Genomic DNA, 20,578 nt, shown 5'->3' on the forward strand with positions numbered 1-20,578 from the left:
TTTCTCAATCCCATTTGTAGAAGAGAATGTTTTCTCCTGTGAGTGTTTTGACATTTTTGTTAAAATATCAAGCAGCTCTAATTCTATGTCTTTATGTCTAGGTCTTCTGTTCTGTTCATTCATCTACAGATTTCTGTTCTCTTGCCATACTTCATTTTGTTACAGTGGCTCTGAAATATGCCTTGAAATCAAGTATGATGATACCTTACTTCTCCCCCTCCTTCTCCCTCCTCCTCTGGCTCCCCCCTCCTCTGGCTCCCCTCCTCCCCCTCCCCCTCTCCCTCCTCTTCCTCCTCCACCTCCTCTTCTTCTCCTCCTCCTTCTCCTTCTCTTCTTCCTCCTCCTCCTCCTCCTCCTCCTCCTCCTCCTCCTCCTCCTTCTTCTCTCAATCACCTATCAGACATCTCAAGTTTTGCAAAGTCAAGACATTGCCAGATTGTCTTTCTGAACACTTATGTTTAAACCCATACATCAGTGATGTTCTCATCCTTGGTCAGAGAAACTTCTCTTTGTATCAGGTGTTACTAAATTCGAAGATTTATCATTGTCCAGAGTGATGTGAGTAACTGGCTCTTAGGTGTTCAATGCTAGCAGAATTATGTAGCAAGCCTTAGGGAACATCTCCCAAGAAGGTAGAGATGGGAAAGAGTAAGAGGATGGAGTGGATTGTGGTGAAACATCTTTTGTGTCTCATTCTTCCAGAGTTCATTCTGCCAGCTCTAGGAGGTTTGGTGCTCCTGTGGTGTTTGTATTGCTGTTGGTCCAAAAAACCAAGTTCTGATTAGATATGTAGGTAAGGTCTTAGCCAGTATTCTATTCCTGCGAAGAGACACCATGACCACAGCAACTCGTACAGAGAGGAAAAGCATTTTATTGGGGTTGGCTTATAGTTTCAGAGTTTTGTCCATAATCCTCAAGATGGGAGCATGGCAGACCTCAGAGACATCTGGATCAGAATAGAACGAGACAAGATATGTACATTGTGCCTAGCTTGGGATTTTGAAACCTCCAAGCTCATGACACCCCCAGTGACTCACTTCCTCTTACAAGGTCACACCCACTTCGACAAGGCCACACCTCCACATAATGCCCCTCGTTTGTGATCAAGAATTGAAATCTAGGAGCCTATGAGGCAGTCTTATCTAATCTCCCAAGGCATCTATTCCTTCCTTCTGTGAAGCCCAACCCAATTCCTCTGCTATTCCTTACAAAAAGACTTGACTACCCTGTTTTGTTTGCCACAGCACAATCCTTCACATAGGCTCATAGACCTTACTGTGTTTTGAAAGATTAGTCATTCCCTCTATTTTCTAGAGCACATCATTATTTTTACTCTATATCATCAACATGAAGCTTCATTTGCATAAATTTTCTAGATAACTTAGAATGGACTATTTTCAGTTATTGTTTTAAATGCATTTTCCATATCAATTACACATTTTATTGTTTGAGAATTTTTCTGAATGCATGCATGTTTTCCTCAAATCTACCCCCAATTCCCTTCCTGTAACAGTTACTTTTTCAATTCTTCTGATAAAAAAACCTTGACCAAGGCAACATATAGAGGAATTTATTTCAGCTTGTGCTTTCAGAGGGTCCGTGATGGTGGAGTAAAGACATGGTGGTAAGAATAGATGAGATCCCATATCTTGAACCACAAAAACAAAGCAGAAAGAGGGGACTGGACTATGTGGATAAAATTTAAAACTCTCAAAGCCTGTCTCCAGTGACATGCTTCCTCTATCAAGGGCATACATCTCCTAAGCCTCACCAAACAGCCACACAAACCAGGGAGATAGTATTCAATTGTTTAATACTACAGGGGTTTCTCATTTAAATCACCAAATATCCATTCAAATGTTCCCTATAATCCCTACCAGATTTTCTTCACAACTCTAGAAGCCTCCTTTTCTTAATAACTTACTGAGGTTTTTGTTTTGTTTTGTTTTGTTTTGTTTTGTTTTGTTTTGTTTTCCGAGACAGGGTTGCTCTGTGTAGCCCTGGCTGTCCTGGAACTCACTTTGTAGACCAGGCTGGCCTCAAACTCAGAAATCCACCTGCCTCTGCCTCCCTAGTGCTGAGATTAAAGGCGTGCGCCACCACGCCTGGTGAGTTTTTTTTTTTTAAGTACTGCCTGTATGTAAATAGATGTGGTACCATCTACTATGGTATGGATAACATCTTTTTCCCAGAAGACTTTATTGCCAATAGCTTCTCAGCTGTACGTTGGAATCTGTGGACCCCTTCCCTATCCATGCAGGAATTTCTGTTGGCTTGATCTTGTGTTGATCATACAGTTCCAGATACTGTAATTTTTGGTGCAAAATGTTCTGCCAAATACAGCAACTATTGTTTCACTACACATATCTACTACCTCTACTCTTAAAAGTCTTTCTGTCCCCTCTTCTGTGGTGATCCCAGGCCTTGAGGCTTTTGGGTGTCCTACTTAGAGGTGTGAACTTCACCTTCACTTATTCTCTGTATGTTGACCAGCTTTGGGTCTCTGTCTGATTCAAAATGTATATCTCAACGCTCATCATTAAAGTGTCTTGTGCAATACATTTTGCACCGAAAATTACAGTATCTGGAACTGTATGATCAACACAAGATCAAGCCAACAGAAATTCCTGCATGGATAGGGAAGGGGATTAGCTAGAAGAATTAGGGGAACAGTTTAATACTCTTCATATTTTGCAATAATAGTATTGTGCTCTTTTACAAGTCCTATGTAGTAGTTAGTAATAATGTTTTGACACAATTTCCAGTACTGCGTGTAAACTCTGCCTTTTGAGTAGGTTTTAAATCTAATCAGAAAGTATTTGGTTACTCTCCAAACATTCATGCCATCATTGCACTAGTGGCCATATCCTGCTAGGCCATTCACTAAGTTTTAAAAAAATGTGTTCCATTTGAGCTTTTATTTTAATATGACACATCGAAGAGAAATGTAAGCTCATAATTTTCCAGTATTTTTGATTAATTTAAATATATGGGTTGAAATCATTGTAGGTTTTTCTAGTTTTCTAAAATTATCTTATTTATTTACTCTCCAGCCATTGCCTTTTCTACCTCTTAGGGGCCAGATCAGTGGCCTGATCCCCACCAATTCACTATTTTTGTAAAGAGTTTACAGCTGAGTAATACAACAGACTTTTCTTCCTTAGTAGTATAAATTGACAGATCACATCTCTTGAGGACTGGCCGGAGTCTATTTAATGTGGAAGTGGTAGTGCCAGATCTTGTATAGAGCACATAAATTTTGACAAGTTAGTATTTGTGCCACAAATAGCTATGCAAAGGCAAGAACTTCTCAGTATATAATGTCTTTGTAGCTAAGTAATATTTGTACTTACCTTAGACATTTGCTTTTACGTTTTTGGAAACCCAGAGTAACTGTGGTAGTCTATTTATGAGTATGTCTTAAACTTTCTTAGTTTTTTTTCCTAAGTACTAATACTCATTTTTTTATATTAAAATTGCTTGTTCTTGAATTAGGGTTTATGAATATTTTACATGTTTCTTTCAAGGTTTAGAATAATATTTCCTATGTTGAACAAAGTGATCATACCATTTATTAATGCTATCATAATATTTCTATTTGGAGACATGTTATGGTGCTGTTTAATTCTTGCTATCCAGATATCTATCTATCTATCTATCGCTTTTAGAATTTCTGACTAGATCTTGATCAATGCATTTGCAAGATATCTTCTCATAAAGCAGAAATAATCCAGACATCCCTTTAAAAACAGACTGACACATAGCCTTTTCTTTACACGTTGTATTCTACTACCTGAGACAAAGACAAATGATTTTCTAATTCTCTGGGAATATTAACAAACTTAATAGTTGCTATGTTGAGAAACACAGATCAAAAAAAGCCAGCCATGCAGTTTTGCCTGAGATGTCCTCATATACTCATTTTCTACATTTAGGCCTACTCATGAGAAAATGATTTTGGAAAATATGTTTTATGGGTGACTGAAAAGGAAAAGTGAAAATAAGACCATCATTACCTCACTAAATGTAAAGAGGTTTTTTTTTTTTTTTTGTCTGTGCTTACTGTTTTGATTTACCATACTGCTCTAAAAATTCTGAAACCTTTATAAAGATCTAACTATATTATAAGTACAACATAAAAGTAAGTGATGGGCTCCATTATGAATGTCACTTGTTCTTTCCTGTAAGGGCTTGAATTAAGACAAGTCATAATTGGATGATCGGTTCCCATATTGTCAGCCTTAAATTCCCTTACCTATTTTTTGAGTGTTTTAAATATCACACAAGGCCATATCCATCCAGTATTTATTACTGAAACATTATTGCTAATTTTTTTGTTTCGCAATTTCAAAATAAAAGTGGCCCCACTCTCTGCAACATAGGGCTATAGAATCAGAAAGACAAACTAGCATCATGTCCATACTGGCTGGTTTTGTGTGTCAACTTAACTGGAGTTATCACAGAGAAAGGAGCCTCCTTTGAGGAAATGCCTCCATGAGATCCAGCTGTAAGGCATTTTCTCAATTAGTGATAAAGGGTGTGAAGGATCATTGTGCGTGGTGCCATTCCGAGGCTGGCAGTCATGGGTTCTATAAGAGAGCAAGCTGAGCAAGCCAGGAGAAGCAAGCCAGTAAGTAACTTGCCTCCATGGCCTCTGCATCAGCTGCTGCTCCCAGATCTGCTTGATTTCCAGTCCTGACTTCCTTTGTTGATGAACAGCAGTGTGGAAGTATAAGCAGAATAAACCCTTTCCTCTCCAACTCTCTTCTTGGCTATGTTGTTTTGTGCAGGAATAAAAACCCTGACTAAGACAACGCCTCTTGTACATTCCCAGAAACTTATAAAAGTCTTCCAATTCCTGCAACTCATAGGAGTGAATGGTATGAGGACATGTTTTTCTTGAGATGTCATGACCAGTGACAGTATAGTCTCCTTTTTAACACAATGATGTCATTTAAGACTCACAAGTAGAGAATCTATTGGAGCACATAAAGAAATTGTTCCTTTCCTAATAGTTATCAATTAACATTTCCTTCTCAGTTAGCAATGGGACTTTGTGTCTACCCACCCCGTGGTGTCATTTTATCTAGATTGAGCCTTAGTAGGTTTTGTGCAGGATGTCATAACCACTGTCAGTTCATGTATGAAATAGCCATGTTGATTCTGCAATGTACTGTTTTGTTATAATCATCTTTTTCTTCTGGGATAGTCACATACATAAGACCTAATAGTATATGGACAATACAGTTTTAATAATAATAGTATAAATATATAATAATTATAATGATAATAAATATTATATCATAGCATCAGATAGATATAGAAGGAAGGGTTTTGAAAGAAATTTGGGGATGGTTTAATATGATAAAAATATATGAAATTTTCAAAGAATTAATAAGAATCATAAGTCCAAAACAAAATTTAAAAAACACCCAGTGCTCAATACAATGTAGTTAGAAGCCAAGGAGTACTTTGAGATTGTGCTTTTTGAAGAGTTCTAAATTTAAATGTGAGGAGTGATTTCATAAACTATTTCTACTCACTCAACCTTCATAAATTAAAGATTTTTTTCTTTTTCTGACAAATCTACATGTCATCATGAAGAAAGAGCACTGCAGCACAGGCACACTTAACGGACAGAGAACTTTGCTGTACTCTGTCTTTAGATTAAAATGGCAGACCATGGAAATAAATACATGGGTCTCACATATGGAGTAAACAGATATTTGTGTTTATTAGACTGACTGTAAGTTCATTAGTCTTCATTTGAATTGAATTTGGTAATACCTTTCTGTTTTCCAAAGAGAGTGAATTAGAAGCTTAACTATTTGTATCATAAGACTACTATTCTAAGATTGATTTTAAAAGTCTATTTTCCAATCAACCAAGAAAGCAAATGATCACAAATATCAAACAAACTCCTATTAGAATGTAATAAATGAACTTTATCTCAGATATGATTGGTTTATAATCTGATCATTGGAAACTCAGAAGTATTTTCTAAGCAATTTAAGAGAAGATTGACATTTAATTGGCCTAAAAGTATTTTTAGACACTATTTGTTTTCTTTTTGTTATTTATTCAGTTATTTTTTATTGGTTATTTTATTTAATTTCAAAATTTATACCCCTTCCCAGTTTCCCCTTTGCAAAGCTCCTATCCCCTCCTCTTTCCCCTGCTTCTATGAGGGTGTTCCCCTACCCACCCACCCCTCCTGCCTCACAGCCCTAGCATTCCCCTATGCTGAGGCATAGAGCCTCCACTGCACCAAGGGCCTTACCTCTCATTGATGCCAGATAAGGCCATCCTTTGCTACACATGCAGCTGGAGCCATGGGTCACTCCATGTATACTCCTTGGTTGGTGCCAATTATTATGTACATCATTTTATGGTAAGATATGTGTCATTCCATAAATTTTTCTTGAAAGCCAGAAACTGTATTGAGAAACAGCGGAGTTTGATATAGGCAGGAGGTATACACCAACTAGCCTGAAAATGGGGTGAGAAGGAGTTATAACATAGACAGTTTAAGTGACACATTCATATAATCAAATTTATTTTAGGGGAAAAAGACATTAGGTGATATTTATTGGGGAATGACAAATGGAAGGCATTTAAATAACACATCTAGTTGAGAATCCAGTACACAGAAGTCAGCTAAAATCCCCCTGAGAATCATGAACACAGGAAATGTACTTTAAGCTGTAAGAGGTCATATTGATACCTCATTCAGAGGATACTTAGAAACTGCATTTCTTTTGTAAGCTATAGGAAAGACTTGTGTATAAAGACAGGTAGGAAGGAGAGAATTTAGTCAGCAGATGTTGATAAGTCAAGACCTTCATCAAGGATGATGGCAACAGAACCAGATGAAAAGCTGAATTTGAAAAGGATTATACTAGGAAGTAAAAGCATAGCTGGGCAGATGATCAAAAGCCAAGCTCTACAAAGAGGATTGGAGGCACAGTCCTAAAATTTGTACCTAATGGATGCAAAAACACTATCCCTTTAATAAGCAAAAATTTAAAAATCAGGTCAATTATTTTGAAATGGGTTGGGGTTGTACAGCTCATGGTCTTAGACTACACAGCAGGGTCCTGGGTTTTCTCTCTCCCACTGGGGTGGAACAGACTCACAAATTTGTTTAGTCTGATGAAGGAAAAGAAGTCAATGCACGCATCCGTGGTCGGGATGAAGGCATCTTGTCTAATGCTAGCATAAATGGAAGGAGAAATGTAGTTTGTTAAGGATTGAGCAAAATGTTTCTGCTAATACAGGAAAATGGGAAGAATCTATGATAATGTTGAAACCCCAGTCACGAGTGTTTTAAGGAAGAGGAAGAAACAGTTGAAGTAGTAGAGTGCCCACATAAGAGAATACAATGCAATATCAAGCCATTGGTACCGCTAGTTACCAGGGCCATGTATGAGGAAGAATGCAGCTATAGGTAAAGGGGTTTCTCTTATTTAACTTTAGTACAGATCTTTATACTGAGATAGGATGCTAACCTCTGTCTCACAAGCTTGCTTTAATAAATCACACATACTTTCACCTAAATCATCTGCTCATCTTGCTCTCAGTGGTAAAATTGCCAGTATACAGGAAGAATTAAGTGCATTTAAGCATTTAAATATTGCATAAATTGGTCTTATTTAAAGTCAAGCTAAGTTTTCCCTCATATTGAACATATAACTTTTCTTTTTTTATTTACGAGAGGTAAACTAGAAATGATAGTAGATGCTCATGATCCCAGCACTTAAAGCTAAGGAGTTAAGATCAGGAAGTGCAAGGAGGAGGGCGAGGAGTTCAAGTCATGCTATGAAACACAATGAATTCTAAGCTAATATCGTCTCAATGAAGCATTATCTCTAAAACAGACCCACAGACAGACAGACAACAAAACAAAATGTGAGAGAAACAAATCCAAAAGGATGAAAAAGGAATCAAAGAAAGAAAGGTGGACATAAAGAGATATTCTTGTTTCAATCACTTATAGTTGCATTCCTTGTATAAGCCTGTGCTGATATTTTTTCCTTCTGCTGTTCATGAACAATAAATTCATTCCCTATGAGATATTAGAGCATCAGAAATAAATTCAGACCCAAACGAGAAATCTCTTTTGTGAAACTCACTAAAAGCACTTATTTTTTTTCTCAGTAGCAGTTTGAATATTCTCATTGATGATGGGAAAACCTGAGGACATATCAGATCAATATTCAGGTGTTGTTTTGGGAGACTTAAGCATATTCCCACTGAGGATATTAAAAAGAGGACCCAGAGTTTAGAAAAGACACTATATTATTCTCATATAGTATGTACCACATCATAGGGCAATTAATGGGATTTTTGAAAACCAAAAGGTTTTAAATAAAAATTAAACTATGATTGTGAGGATTGACTGTGGTTATGAAAGGAAACTCAGTTAATAAATCGCTCTTTGTGTTTTTATGAACATGATTTGATGCAGAAGAAAGAGCAAGTTCTGACTGATCTCTCAAGCGTAATTTGTTATTTTCAAGATTTCAATTTTTTCTAAATAAAATGCTCAAAACATTTATAGCATCTATTGATGTTAATTCATCCCTGAAGCAATATTACTTGTGAAACCACTGAGAGTTCCCAGAAGTATTACACTGTAGTTATGAATGTATAAAAGATGTACCTAATTCACAATAAATCATCAAAAGAATTCATTGTGTGATACTTCTATTTGTTTGCTTCTTTAAGGAGTGATTCTTAAGCAGGAGTTGGTGGGAGAGAATTATCGCATTATTTAGCTTCTAATATGTAGAAAGGAAATAGATGCCACTGTCAGGAATTAAACCGATTTTTCTCCCTTTTTCTTAGTGACAAATATTTACTTCATCAGACAAAACAGAGAAGAGAACCATTCATTCAGTGTTTAGGAGTAACATTGTAAAAGCAAGCATTGTTAATAACCAACTATGGAATAACAAATCAATTTGAAGGTTTGGTTAGAGATGACTGTTTTTAGATTATATCAAAGAGAGAGAAAGTCATAAGGAGCAGGAGCAAAGGTCTTCAAGGAGAGGGAGCAATTGTTAGAGAGGAAAAGGGAATTGAATTTTATTGATTTACCATAGTCCTTAAAGGGAGGTAAGTGGGTAGAATGAACATAGTTGAGTTTGGAACTTTTCTTAATATTATGAATTTATCTTCACAATACCATTTCTTACTTTTAACTAGCTATGGGAGAAAATGAGCCCTATGAGGAAGGAAATTGTCTATAAAATAATGTTTGTCAACATTATCATTATTAGTGATGATTCACTTGAAATAAAAGCACATTATATTGAGAACTATTATATTTACTTTTATTGGTCTTATTTGATTCCTAGTACTAGGTAAAATCATTATCTACATTTTTCTTTGCTTGGATTGCTAGCATTATTGTTTGTCTACTGGGTGTTTCTCCTTGACTGAAATTCTAGGGAAGCACTTTATTATCCCTTTCCCTGAATTGTTAAAGATTTAATACAAGCACTGAGAAATAGTGACACATAGTTATATAGAGAGTTCTGTGGAAAGATGAAGCCTTATTTAGGTTAACAAAAGAGATTACAGGGTACATGGAACACACAGAAATTTTCATTTTATTAGAGTCTTAGTGTTCTTTTTTCCATGTAGCATGCTCTGGACTCTACACTTGGCATATATCATTATATGCAATCCTTGTTCAGAACAACTTTGAGGACTGAAGAACACTAGAATCCATGGAGTATCTTGCCCCAAATCATGCATCTAGTAGAGCTAGAATCTCTGGGGCAGTGTGGATAGAAGTAGATTGATTTTATAACATCACAAATCAGAAATCACATAGGGAGCCTTCTGGTTCTTAGCCATCTAAGAAAATATCCCTTGTCTTCTTGTTTTCTATTGTACTTACTTCCTTATTCTGTTTCCATCAGCTCTCTGCCTTATCTTACTCGCTTCAATGTCTGGTATATATTTCTATCCCATACCAATGTCTTTTTATTGCTTATTATCTTAGATATAATTTTGAGCTCTGAAGAACTTCAATCCAGGAGTGACCAAGGAAAGAAAAGCAAATAGTACCAAGAGCAAAACTGAAACAGGAACCATATTGAAAGATATACATTTCATTGGGAAGTGTTAAAATCTCAAGATTTGTAGAAAGGAGGGAGAAGCAGGCAGAGAGTAGAGAATGGTCAAGGAACTGAATCTGTTTGTGTGTGCACATGTTTGCCCCAACCCATGAAATGCAGCTCACAAACTTAAGCCTTCAATTTTAAGACACACCAGTATGGGCTCATCATTTCTGATTTTTCATCATTTATCAAAGTTCCTGTGATGAGTGATGTTGATTGTGAGTTCTCTAGAGCAGGGCACAGAGTATATGAGAAATCCCGATATCTTCTGCTCAGTTTTGTTGTCAACATGAAGTTGCAATGAAAACTCATTATGACAAAAAGACAACAGAAATAGAAATGCACATGGAAAACTAAAATTAATGGTCTGACTTGATTTGGATGAAGGTAGAATGTTCACAGTTATCGGAACAGATAGAATGGAAGATGTCTTATCTCTTGCATATGCATAATGGTGACACAGCAGGAAGAATGGTGGTATTGAAGATAGGAGAAGTCGAGGCTGCAGTCCCAAGTGCCTTGGCAACTCTCAGCTGTTTTGAATTACTTGAGAGAGTCATTGATGAGTTTGATCCAGGGAGTTGCATTTTGGGTAGATTGTTTTAGCATGGCTCCAGAGAAACATTTATAATAGCTAGAAAATTCATTGATAAATTCTAAGCAAGTGATAGCAAGTTTAGAGTAAAAAAAGAAGGAAATCATTGTGTTCCCATTAGAAATGTGGAGAGCAAAGACTTAGGTAGAGAAGCCCATGGATAAAAGTTTATCAAGAGGCCAGTTTTGAACAACTCGAACATTGTTGATGAAAATGACATATTATACTACAGTGCAGAAAGGGTAACTGTGGTTTCTAGAACTACCAGAATGAAATTAAGTTAGATAAAAGTTGAGTTACTTTATACAGACTTTATAAATTGTTTTTATATCTATTAAATGGAATCAAAGATACTGTGAAGGGAAATTATAAGAGTTAATGGCCCTTTATATTAATACTGAGATAGATGTAAGATGGCTTCAGTGTTGCTTGATAGAAGGTTATGGGTTGACAACATAATCACTAATAATGCAAGGATGAAGCTCTTTTCATCCCTATTGAATAGAAGGAATGGTATTTTATGCTTTTTTTTTTTACAATAAAAATCCAATTCATTGACATAAGTAAAATAATGCCTGTATTTCACAGTACATTCAAGACTGCTCCTTACGAAACTGAACATCTTTTGTAAGTAAGGAAGAGTAATCAGATAGTGATTGGTATAGTAACATTGGCTCCAATTTCTTGACTTTCTGCTCCTGTCATCTATCTATGCAATTCATATATTCTCTTGCATCCATTAAATCATATACATTTAGTACCTCAGTTTTTCAGATGAGAAATTTGAGGGTTACAGTATGTATATAACTTACCATCACCAAGCGAAAGTTGGTAGGGATTTTTGAGTGAAGACACCTGCAATGCTAATTGTAAGAGGAAATTAATGAATAAAACATGTTCCCTCAAGATTTTTAAATTCCAAAAGACAATGATTATTATTTATTATGTATAAATATTGAAACATGGTTTTGATTTTCATATAATTACTTCCATTGTTAAAACATCAAAATACCTATTTGTAAGTATAAGAAGGTACTTTTATGTTAGGATCAATTAGACTTTGTGCCATATTGGATACAGCATTGGTTACCTAGTGGGGTTATCTAGTATAGCTGTGAAATTTCTGCCTCTCAAAGCCCATATAAAGGTGCCCTCCAACAGCTATAATTAGTTTAAAAAATGCCCCACATACATGGCCTCAATCCAATTGAGTGGAGGGATTTTCTCAATGTGTACTCTTCTAAGATGACTCTAACCACATGGATAAAAACATCAACTCTGTACAATTGATTCCTTGTGAATTTGACACACAAACAGACCACGATTAAACTAGAAAATTTCCCTTTTTTGTTTATCTCCAAGATCTCATACTAATATCACAATGTAAAAATAGCTTTAAAGGCCATATTAAGCACTTCCTTACTCTAAGGAGGAGAAATCCAGACACAGTTGCACCCGAATCAAAGGATCAGCAATATGCAGTAGCTCAGTGCGTGGCATGTTGGAATCACAATCTTCTGTGTTCCAAAAGGGCTGGGGGAACGCCAGCTCTGAAACCCACAGTATATGCAGCTTATCTTGTAGACTCTAACCAGCTCTGTTTCACAGCAGGCACTATGACCCCTGATCATCCAACAGTCCTAGGATCTTAAAACTCCTGGGCTCTGCACTGCAATTGAGGCTGTGCCTCCCCCAGTAGCACCTCCTGGGCATGTTTCAGGAACTCTAACTTTGTTCTTTGGTGGGAAGCCTAGCTTCCCTCCATGGTCCTTTCAATTCTTCAGGATTCATGGAATGAAACCTACTAACCCCTGGAAGACTCATATATTAGTGAATTCAGCTGCCAGCTTGAGGTACAGCCATGAGTACCCTGGGCCTTGCTCTGCGCTTACCAAGGAAACACTCCCAGAAAGATTTTACTTTGAAGATGCTGGTTTCTTGTTAGTCACAGCACAGCTTTTAGTCCCAGACAACCAGCATCTACTATCTAAGTAATAGGTACTTTTTATTGTTAATTACACCTGATTCTTCAGCCCAAGCTGACCAGAAATGACAAAGTCTTAATTCAAAGTATCACATGAATAGCCCCGATAGTCTTTGAGGGAGTCTCATACCTCTCTACCAGCCTTCACAGTTCAGGCTTTCATGTTTGGCCGTTATCTCTGCATACCTATCTTCCATGCTTCCGCCAAACAGCGCATTAAACTGTAAGCACTCAATGGTTTACAAACCAAAACACTTCCACATTCCTCCCAAAACAACATGATTCTGTCTGTCACAAAATTTGCACATTCTCTGATAAAGATTTCTGTTCTATTTGCCACCACCGTGATAAAACACTGGCCAAAAACAATTTATGGGAGGCAATGGTTTATTTCATCTTGCAGCTTACAGTCCATTGTGAAGGATTATCAGAACCAGAATTCATATCAGGAAGTGAAGTAGAACTAGTGAGGAAAGCTGGTTTCTGACTTGCTTCCCATGCCACGCTCAGCTTGTTTTTTTTATGAAACCCAGGATCAACTCTGGAGGGACTGTGCCACCCAAAGTCAGCTTTGCCCTCCCCTATCCATCATTAATCAAGAAAGTGTCCCACCTACTTGCCTTCAGGCCAGTGTGATGAGGGCATTTTCTCAGTTGAGTATTCCTCATCCCAGATGACAAGAAAACTAATCAGCACAAATGCAAAACAAATTATCCTGGTTAACTGAAACGTCTGCCAACTGTAAAAGTTAATGTTATTAGGACTGTAAACTTGCCATAAGAAAATGCCTACCACTGGAAAACAGTGTCTTCTTTGTAGAGATTGTTTTGTGATTATATAGTTGTTTTAGGTGACTAGTTATTTTTCCTTCAATAAGAACATATATCCTTGACATCTATAAATAGTCTATTATTTAACGAGTTAATTGTGGTGCCAGTGGACTAAGAGAAGTAACATTTTATTAATTTCTCATTAATATAAGCTTTGTACACTTGAAATAAAACTCCCATTTATCCTCCAATTTTAAGGTTGAATATTATTTATGTTCCCTGTTGCCAGATAAAAATATAAAAATGAGAACAATGTAAGGAGAAAGGTTTTATTTTGGTTCACAGTTTGAGAGCATTGTCTATCATGGTGAGAAAGTCGTGGTGGCCCAGAGGCTGCTGATCACATTATACCTACACTCAGGATGCACAGGACAATGAATACTCAGTCTCCCTCCTTTTCATTTGGTCCAGCATCTAGTCCAGGGAATGGTCACAGTGAGAGTATTTTTACACCTCAATTAACCTATTATAAATAGTCCCTCAAAGCATGCCTAGAGTCTAAAATGACCTATATAATCCCTCAGTCATTTCTCATGGTCTTTCTAACACCTTAAGCCCTATTTACCCACTGAGAGTAAACTTCCAGGTTGGGGTAGAAATTTTCAAATTAGCAGTAGTAATTACATCCATTTTCAAAAGTGTCTGAAACTCAAAACTTATTTTGAAAGACAGTACAATATATTTTGCAAAGATGTTCAATGAAATGGCATAAGGTTGAAATTTCCCTTCTCTGAGGAGATGAGGGGATATTATGGGAGGGGCTTTTAAGATGAGACTGGGAGTAGAGGAGGGTGGGGGGGGGCTGTGATCAGGATCTAAAGTGAACAAATAAATAAATTAATGAAAAAATGGTTCATGCTTCAAACTGGGAAGAGACTGACTATTTTCAATCTCAGTCCCAAGTTAGTCTTTATTTGGATCAAAGGCAAACATAACATTTGGATTATGCAATCAAGTTTTGAATCTATACTTGACTAAATTGGTGTCTTAGAGATTATTATCAAGGAAATTCTTAGAATACTCTCTGTGTTATTCCTTAATCCTTTCTGTGATCGCTAAATTGACATACAAAGTATTTCAAAGTGCCTACTAACAGTTGTAACAAAAACAAGGTTTTAAGGTAGAACTTGTATACTTGTATTTATTTTTTATTTTTTTAAAATTCTACTTATATCTAGCTTCTTATAGGCTAATTATTTTTAGCTCCCTATTAGATTTTCTCTTTTACTTTTTACTTGCATAATGAATTGTAACAATTAATTTTAGAACATTTATCATAAAAACTTGCCTTAGTAATATACTATTTTTTTCTGCCTAATAAATATTCAGTTATTGAAAAAAATGTTTGAAAACAACATTTGTTTGTTCTCCTCACCTACATTTTTCTATATGTCTTCAATTATTGTTTTCTAAATGGAAAATGGCTGATTACTTTCTACATCCTAAATTGCAACTTGTTCTTATTCCTTGTAGGTTTTATTGGGATTTAATCATGCTTATAATGATGGTTGGAAATTTGGTCATCATACCAGTTGGAATCACGTTCTTCACAGAGCAGACGACAACACCGTGGATTATTTTCAACGTGGCATCCGATACTGTTTTCCTGTTGGACTTAATCATGAATTTTAGGACTGGGACTGTCAATGAAGACAGCTCGGAAATCATCCTGGACCCTAAAGTGATCAAGATGAATTATTTAAAAAGCTGGTTTGTGGTGGACTTCATCTCATCGATCCCGGTGGATTATATCTTTCTCATTGTAGAGAAAGGGATGGACTCAGAAGTTTACAAGACAGCCAGAGCACTTCGTATCGTGAGGTTTACAAAAATTCTCAGTCTCTTGCGGTTATTACGCCTTTCAAGGTTAATCAGATACATACACCAGTGGGAAGAGGTAAGCTGCATGTTTTTCTGTCTTGACGTCACTCTATCATGGGATCTTCCATGACGACTATTTGAGTGTGTATGTTCTATGTTTCATGAACTGCATGAAATTTAAGAACAAATAATTTGCAGAGTTCTCCATTCTGATATTTAAGTGATTTTTTTATATCTCTGAATCATTTGAGCCAACTGAGAATAATTATCAAACATTCTATTGACTATATTTTATGCAAATACACTTTAACTGACATATTGTTATTCTAGTCACTGTGACTTTTCTTATGCCTTAGAAGATTCTGTTTAAGAAAAATATGTCATATATATCTTTGATAAAGATCTATAGGGTATTATTGGTAATCTACTATATTATCATGTATAAAAGATGCTAAAATATGTTTCTAACAATATTGGGATTTCAGTGACTTTACGTTTGAGGAAAATATATTGTCCTCTTGGTTATCTCTAAATTCTATAAATTTAGGTTTGAATTCAGCATACTAAATTTGTTCATTGTTTTGTCTCCCTACAGTTTTATTAGATTTTTCTCCCAATTAGTTCATTTCATAATAGTGAAAACACAGAATATGTAGGAAGGAAATAACTAACTAGGAAACACAAAGGAATCATTCCAATGATTCTAGCCAGTCAGACCTCGTTGCTGCTGAATAGGGCATCTGCTGTTCTTAGACAGTGGGTGGAATGGTGAAAGAGCCCTGCCAACTCAAGTTTCCAAAGGCCGGAGTTAAATATACCACCATCAAGCAAATGAGTACCTCTTTCCACAGCTAGTATATTTACTTTTTCTTTTCTTTTTTTTTTCTTTCTTTTTTTTGGCTTTTTTTCCTTCATAAGCACAGCCCTTTGTATTAATTATAAACTGGATTTGATTGTCTGCATAAGAATGAAAGTCAAAAGACCTCCAGAGTACTCAATGGAGCACTAATGAAAGCACTCCACTGATTCTAGATTATTGGTTTACTCCTACAGAAATGCTGGTTTATATTTTGTAGAATCCGTAAAATGGAAGTTTTGTTTGCTTTCTGGGCAGCTGTAGGAATGTTTTTGTGGAGGCTTGTCAACGACATTTTGGTTCACAGGATTTTAGGAAATGACACACAGTAATAAAACCCTGCACACAACACTGATGAAAGCCACAACATGGATCATTCTTAAAATATGAAACTGGAATATATTAAAAAATGAAGTCTACAGGAGAAACTGGATGCACTTGTAACCTTTCTGCATAGCGCGCGCACATAGAAATGAAAATCAATATTCACTTCTCGAAGCCCTTTCACGAATCTCAAAATACCAGTCCAAGATGATTTTTGATAATACCCCCAATTTCTATTGGGGGCCTTGACTTAACTGATGAGCAGTTTTTGATCTGTTGTGCAAATGAACTCCCTGAATCTTCTCTAAAAGCTGAGGAGATAGAGTCTATTGCTGTTATCAGATGACGACGGTGAAACACGTTATGGTTCCTTACCAGGTGTAAGCGGCTGGCAAGAGGTGGAGCTGGCAGGGGGTGGTGGTGATGGTGGTTGTGGTGGTGGTGGTGGTGGTGGTATTCCTGTCTTGGCAATCTGACTCCAGAGCCATGTTGTTAACCTGTAAAACTGTGCAGTTCTCACTGTGGCTTGTGCTTCTGTACACACTAAGCTCACCATTTGACAGCTTGTCTAAGGAGCTAAATGGTGATTTTCTTCCCGGAGCAAGTGCTCATCGTGACATCTTTGAACCAAACATTAACTCTTAAAGCAAGGCCACAATACCATTTTGACGAACAGTCAGTGAGAGAAAAGTCATGGATAGAGCTGCCCGGTCAATTAAAAATACAAGAGACAGTGTGACTATTTTTAATGGCTTTCGGCTTTAGCCCAGTTATCCCAGAGAATGGCAGCCGGATGAGCAGATGGCGTCCGATCAGATAAAGTGACAGAGCATGTGGTCAGAGAGGACACTCTTTAACACCGATATTTTCTGTTCCCGGCATGGTCACCAGTACCTAGATCTGCTCAGCACGACAGGATTTTTAAAGGTGCCCGTGATATCATTCAGAAACATCAGCTGTCTGACATCATCATTGTGAAATGCAATTTAATATGCACTTAGAGAGATTTGCTAACCACACACATTCAGGGCAGCGTTGTGAGTTGGCAAGATCTTTCTTATAAATAAATGACCTTGGTAATAAATGAATCAGAAGCTCATTTAGCTGAAGAATGTTTTCTTGGTTATATGATACACCCATATAATAATATATATCATGAATGTTTAATGACTGCTAGCAATATTCTTGCTGAAGACTAAGAAATGAAATCACACTAGATAATTTAATATAAATTCATTTATTCCACCTACAAATTTAAAACATAATCTCTCTGTCTCCCTGTCTGTCTCTGTCTCTGTCTCTGTCTCTGTCTCTCTCTTATACACACACACACACACACACACACACACACACACACACCCCAAAACCAAAACCAAAAGACAAACAAACAAAAGAACCCTTGAATGGCTCCCAAATTGGCACATCTCCACTTGACTCTTATAAATGCCATCAGGATGCATTTACAAGTAGAAATACAAGTTAATCATTAGAAGTAGCTGTATGAGCTGTTGGATTAAGACTGCAGAGGAAGATAAGAGTTCACCCACATGTCTTTGAGCTCGAGCGTTTTAGTACCAGGCTGGCTCATGCTAAATTCAGCATACTTGGGGAAGTCGCGTGTGAAGTCTGGAAGCTGCCACTGTTCTAAATGAATCATTCGCAATGAAAGCAGCTGCCTGCTATAGGGAACAGCGTTCAGCTTTAGAGATGCAGTTTTTCCACCCACAGCCTGGATTAGTTCAACTAAAATACAAGATGTTCCGAAACTAGATAAATTAGAGAAATCTTATGAATGAGATGCAGGAAGTTTAAAATTTACTCCCTATGGTCCAACAGTGCTACAGGTAAATGTGTAAAAGGAAATGTTTGGTGGGGATCATCAATTTATGAAATGTCCTGGGATTAATGTATAAAGGGTGAAGTTACACTCTTAAGTCAATTTGTAAGTTCAATGATTTATGGTGTAAACACCAAGCTCATTGAAACTAGGTTAAAGTTTTGTTATATGTTGTCTGGTGATATGAAAATCTGAAGAAATTTAGGTAAATTAGCCTAGAAAATTTTCCCTTAGTATAATCTTTCCATTGGGTATAAAATTTCAATAATTAGCATAACATAAATGGGTTCTTTTATTTTTGTTTTGAAAACTCATTCTTTTAATTAAGTGACATCACTTTTCTCATTTCAAGTATGCCAGACCTCCAGGTCTGATCTATGTTTTATAATCTAATACAGGGAAAACAATTCTATATGACCCTCCAAAAAGACACATATGGTGAGGAAATCCTTGAAAATTAAATGGAGCATTATTAACAATTTGTGACGATCACAAACCTCTAAAGAGATAAAGACCAGATTAAAAGCTTAGCAAACTGGGGATTATTCACTGTATAAAAGTAAAGGGTTCTCAAAACCTCAAGTGACCTGTCTGTTGACCTCAGTCTTTTTGTCAAAGGGAGATGGCCCTTGAACCTTTTTACAGTCTTATACAATATTAGTTGAAAGTATAAACATCACCTTGATTATGGTTACTATGTAGTGGGACTGCAATCCCAGAGCTACTTGGGATATTAAGACAGGAGGAAACCATGAGTTACAGGCCAGCCTTAGCAGTGTAGTAAAACCCCAACATAGAAATAACTGAATGACAAATAACATTTGATGAAAAATACTTTCTCTTATAGACTGTAGGCTTAAGTGTCCCAACTAAGCTGGGCATTCCTTCATGAGTGATGTAAAAGATGTAGTTCAATGCATGATTATTTAGTAACCACAACTCTCTGGTATACATCACACTTTATTTATTCCTCATTTCCTATCTCCCCTGCTTCTCTAGTGAGGATTTTGGGCATATTACAATGAAGTAAATGCACTCTGAGGCAGGAAGGGAGGCTTGTAGCTATGAACATTTTAGATAGAGCAGTTGCAGAAGGATAAATTTAGCATGTTATGATGTTTTTCTACTAGTCAATACTAGATTGTGGTGTTGGATCACATAGAGAGATTTATCTACCAATTATGGACAGAAGCACAGAATGGTTAACAAGACAGTCTTAAAGGGAGCTAAGGCAAAATTTGATTTCGAATTTTGTTTAATTTTAGCATGTTATTTGGTACCGATTAAAACCTAACTCTTGCTATAAATTATCTGCCTATTAAAAATTTTCAATATATTTTAAGCACTTCTGTTTTTAGAAAACACATAAAACTTCAAGTCTTGTCATAAGCAAATGAAATGTTGGCCTAGAATTTCCTCAGCCTAGAACATAGAGAGACTTGCTGTTACCCGTCATGTCTAATCTGCTTTCACTCTTGTGCCTTCAAGGCTCTTCAGCACACTGACTCAAGTCACCATTGTCGCTTATTGTATTGCTAACATTTGCTTAATTTTAGTTTTACTATACTTGAAAGGAATGGTTTTTCCCACTGCTATAATTTTTCAGGTGGAACACTTCAAATTGAAAAACCACTCCCCATCTGCCCTTTAAAAATCAATTCAAAGTTATAGAATGTATTTTACCTGTATGTGCTCAGTTATAACAGTCAATACTAGATTATATATTGGCTCTGAATACTTTAATTTTGGATAACATAGTTATGTGTGCTGTCTGTGTCTTTTCTCGACATGGGTATGTAGATGGAACAGTCCCTGTTCATTTTACCCTTGAGTCTCCTTGTGTACTTGAACAGGATTCTAAGCATGGGATATCACTCACTGAGCATGCTATCTGTTCCATACATGGTAATCTAAGAGCTAAATCCACTAAGTATATGAAGAGTATTCACTTTTTACTTTGAATCCCTTTTTTCCCAGTTGTGTTAACTTATAACTGGTAATGCATAGAAACACAAAGCAGATGTGGCTTTGTAGGAAAAGCAGACCAGTGGGTACATAATAATAGGTGATACGCTAAGTAGTGACCTGAAAGAGGAAGTGAACAATTTCCACTGTACCCGAAGAAACTTGCAAGATGCTTGAACTGGGTATGAAGCTGGAGTCTGGAACATTCAACTGAGCTAGAGGCTCGCGAGGATAGC

General features: G+C 36.6%; 1 protein-coding gene across 1 annotated transcript in view; it reads left to right on the forward strand.

The window, feature by feature from the left end:
- The window catches only part of Hcn1 (hyperpolarization activated cyclic nucleotide gated potassium channel 1), a 378,709-nt gene that overhangs the window by 39,274 nt on the left and 318,857 nt on the right, over positions 1 to 20,578 (forward strand). The window contains exon 2 of the mRNA NM_010408.3: positions 15,013 to 15,436. Coding sequence (NP_034538.2) covers positions 15,013 to 15,436 — 424 coding nt within the window. The remainder of the gene's footprint in view (positions 1 to 15,012; positions 15,437 to 20,578) is intronic.

Source organism: Mus musculus, chromosome 13 (genome assembly GCF_000001635.26).
Source record: "Mus musculus strain C57BL/6J chromosome 13, GRCm38.p6 C57BL/6J".
Taxonomy (NCBI): domain Eukaryota; kingdom Metazoa; phylum Chordata; class Mammalia; order Rodentia; family Muridae; genus Mus; species Mus musculus.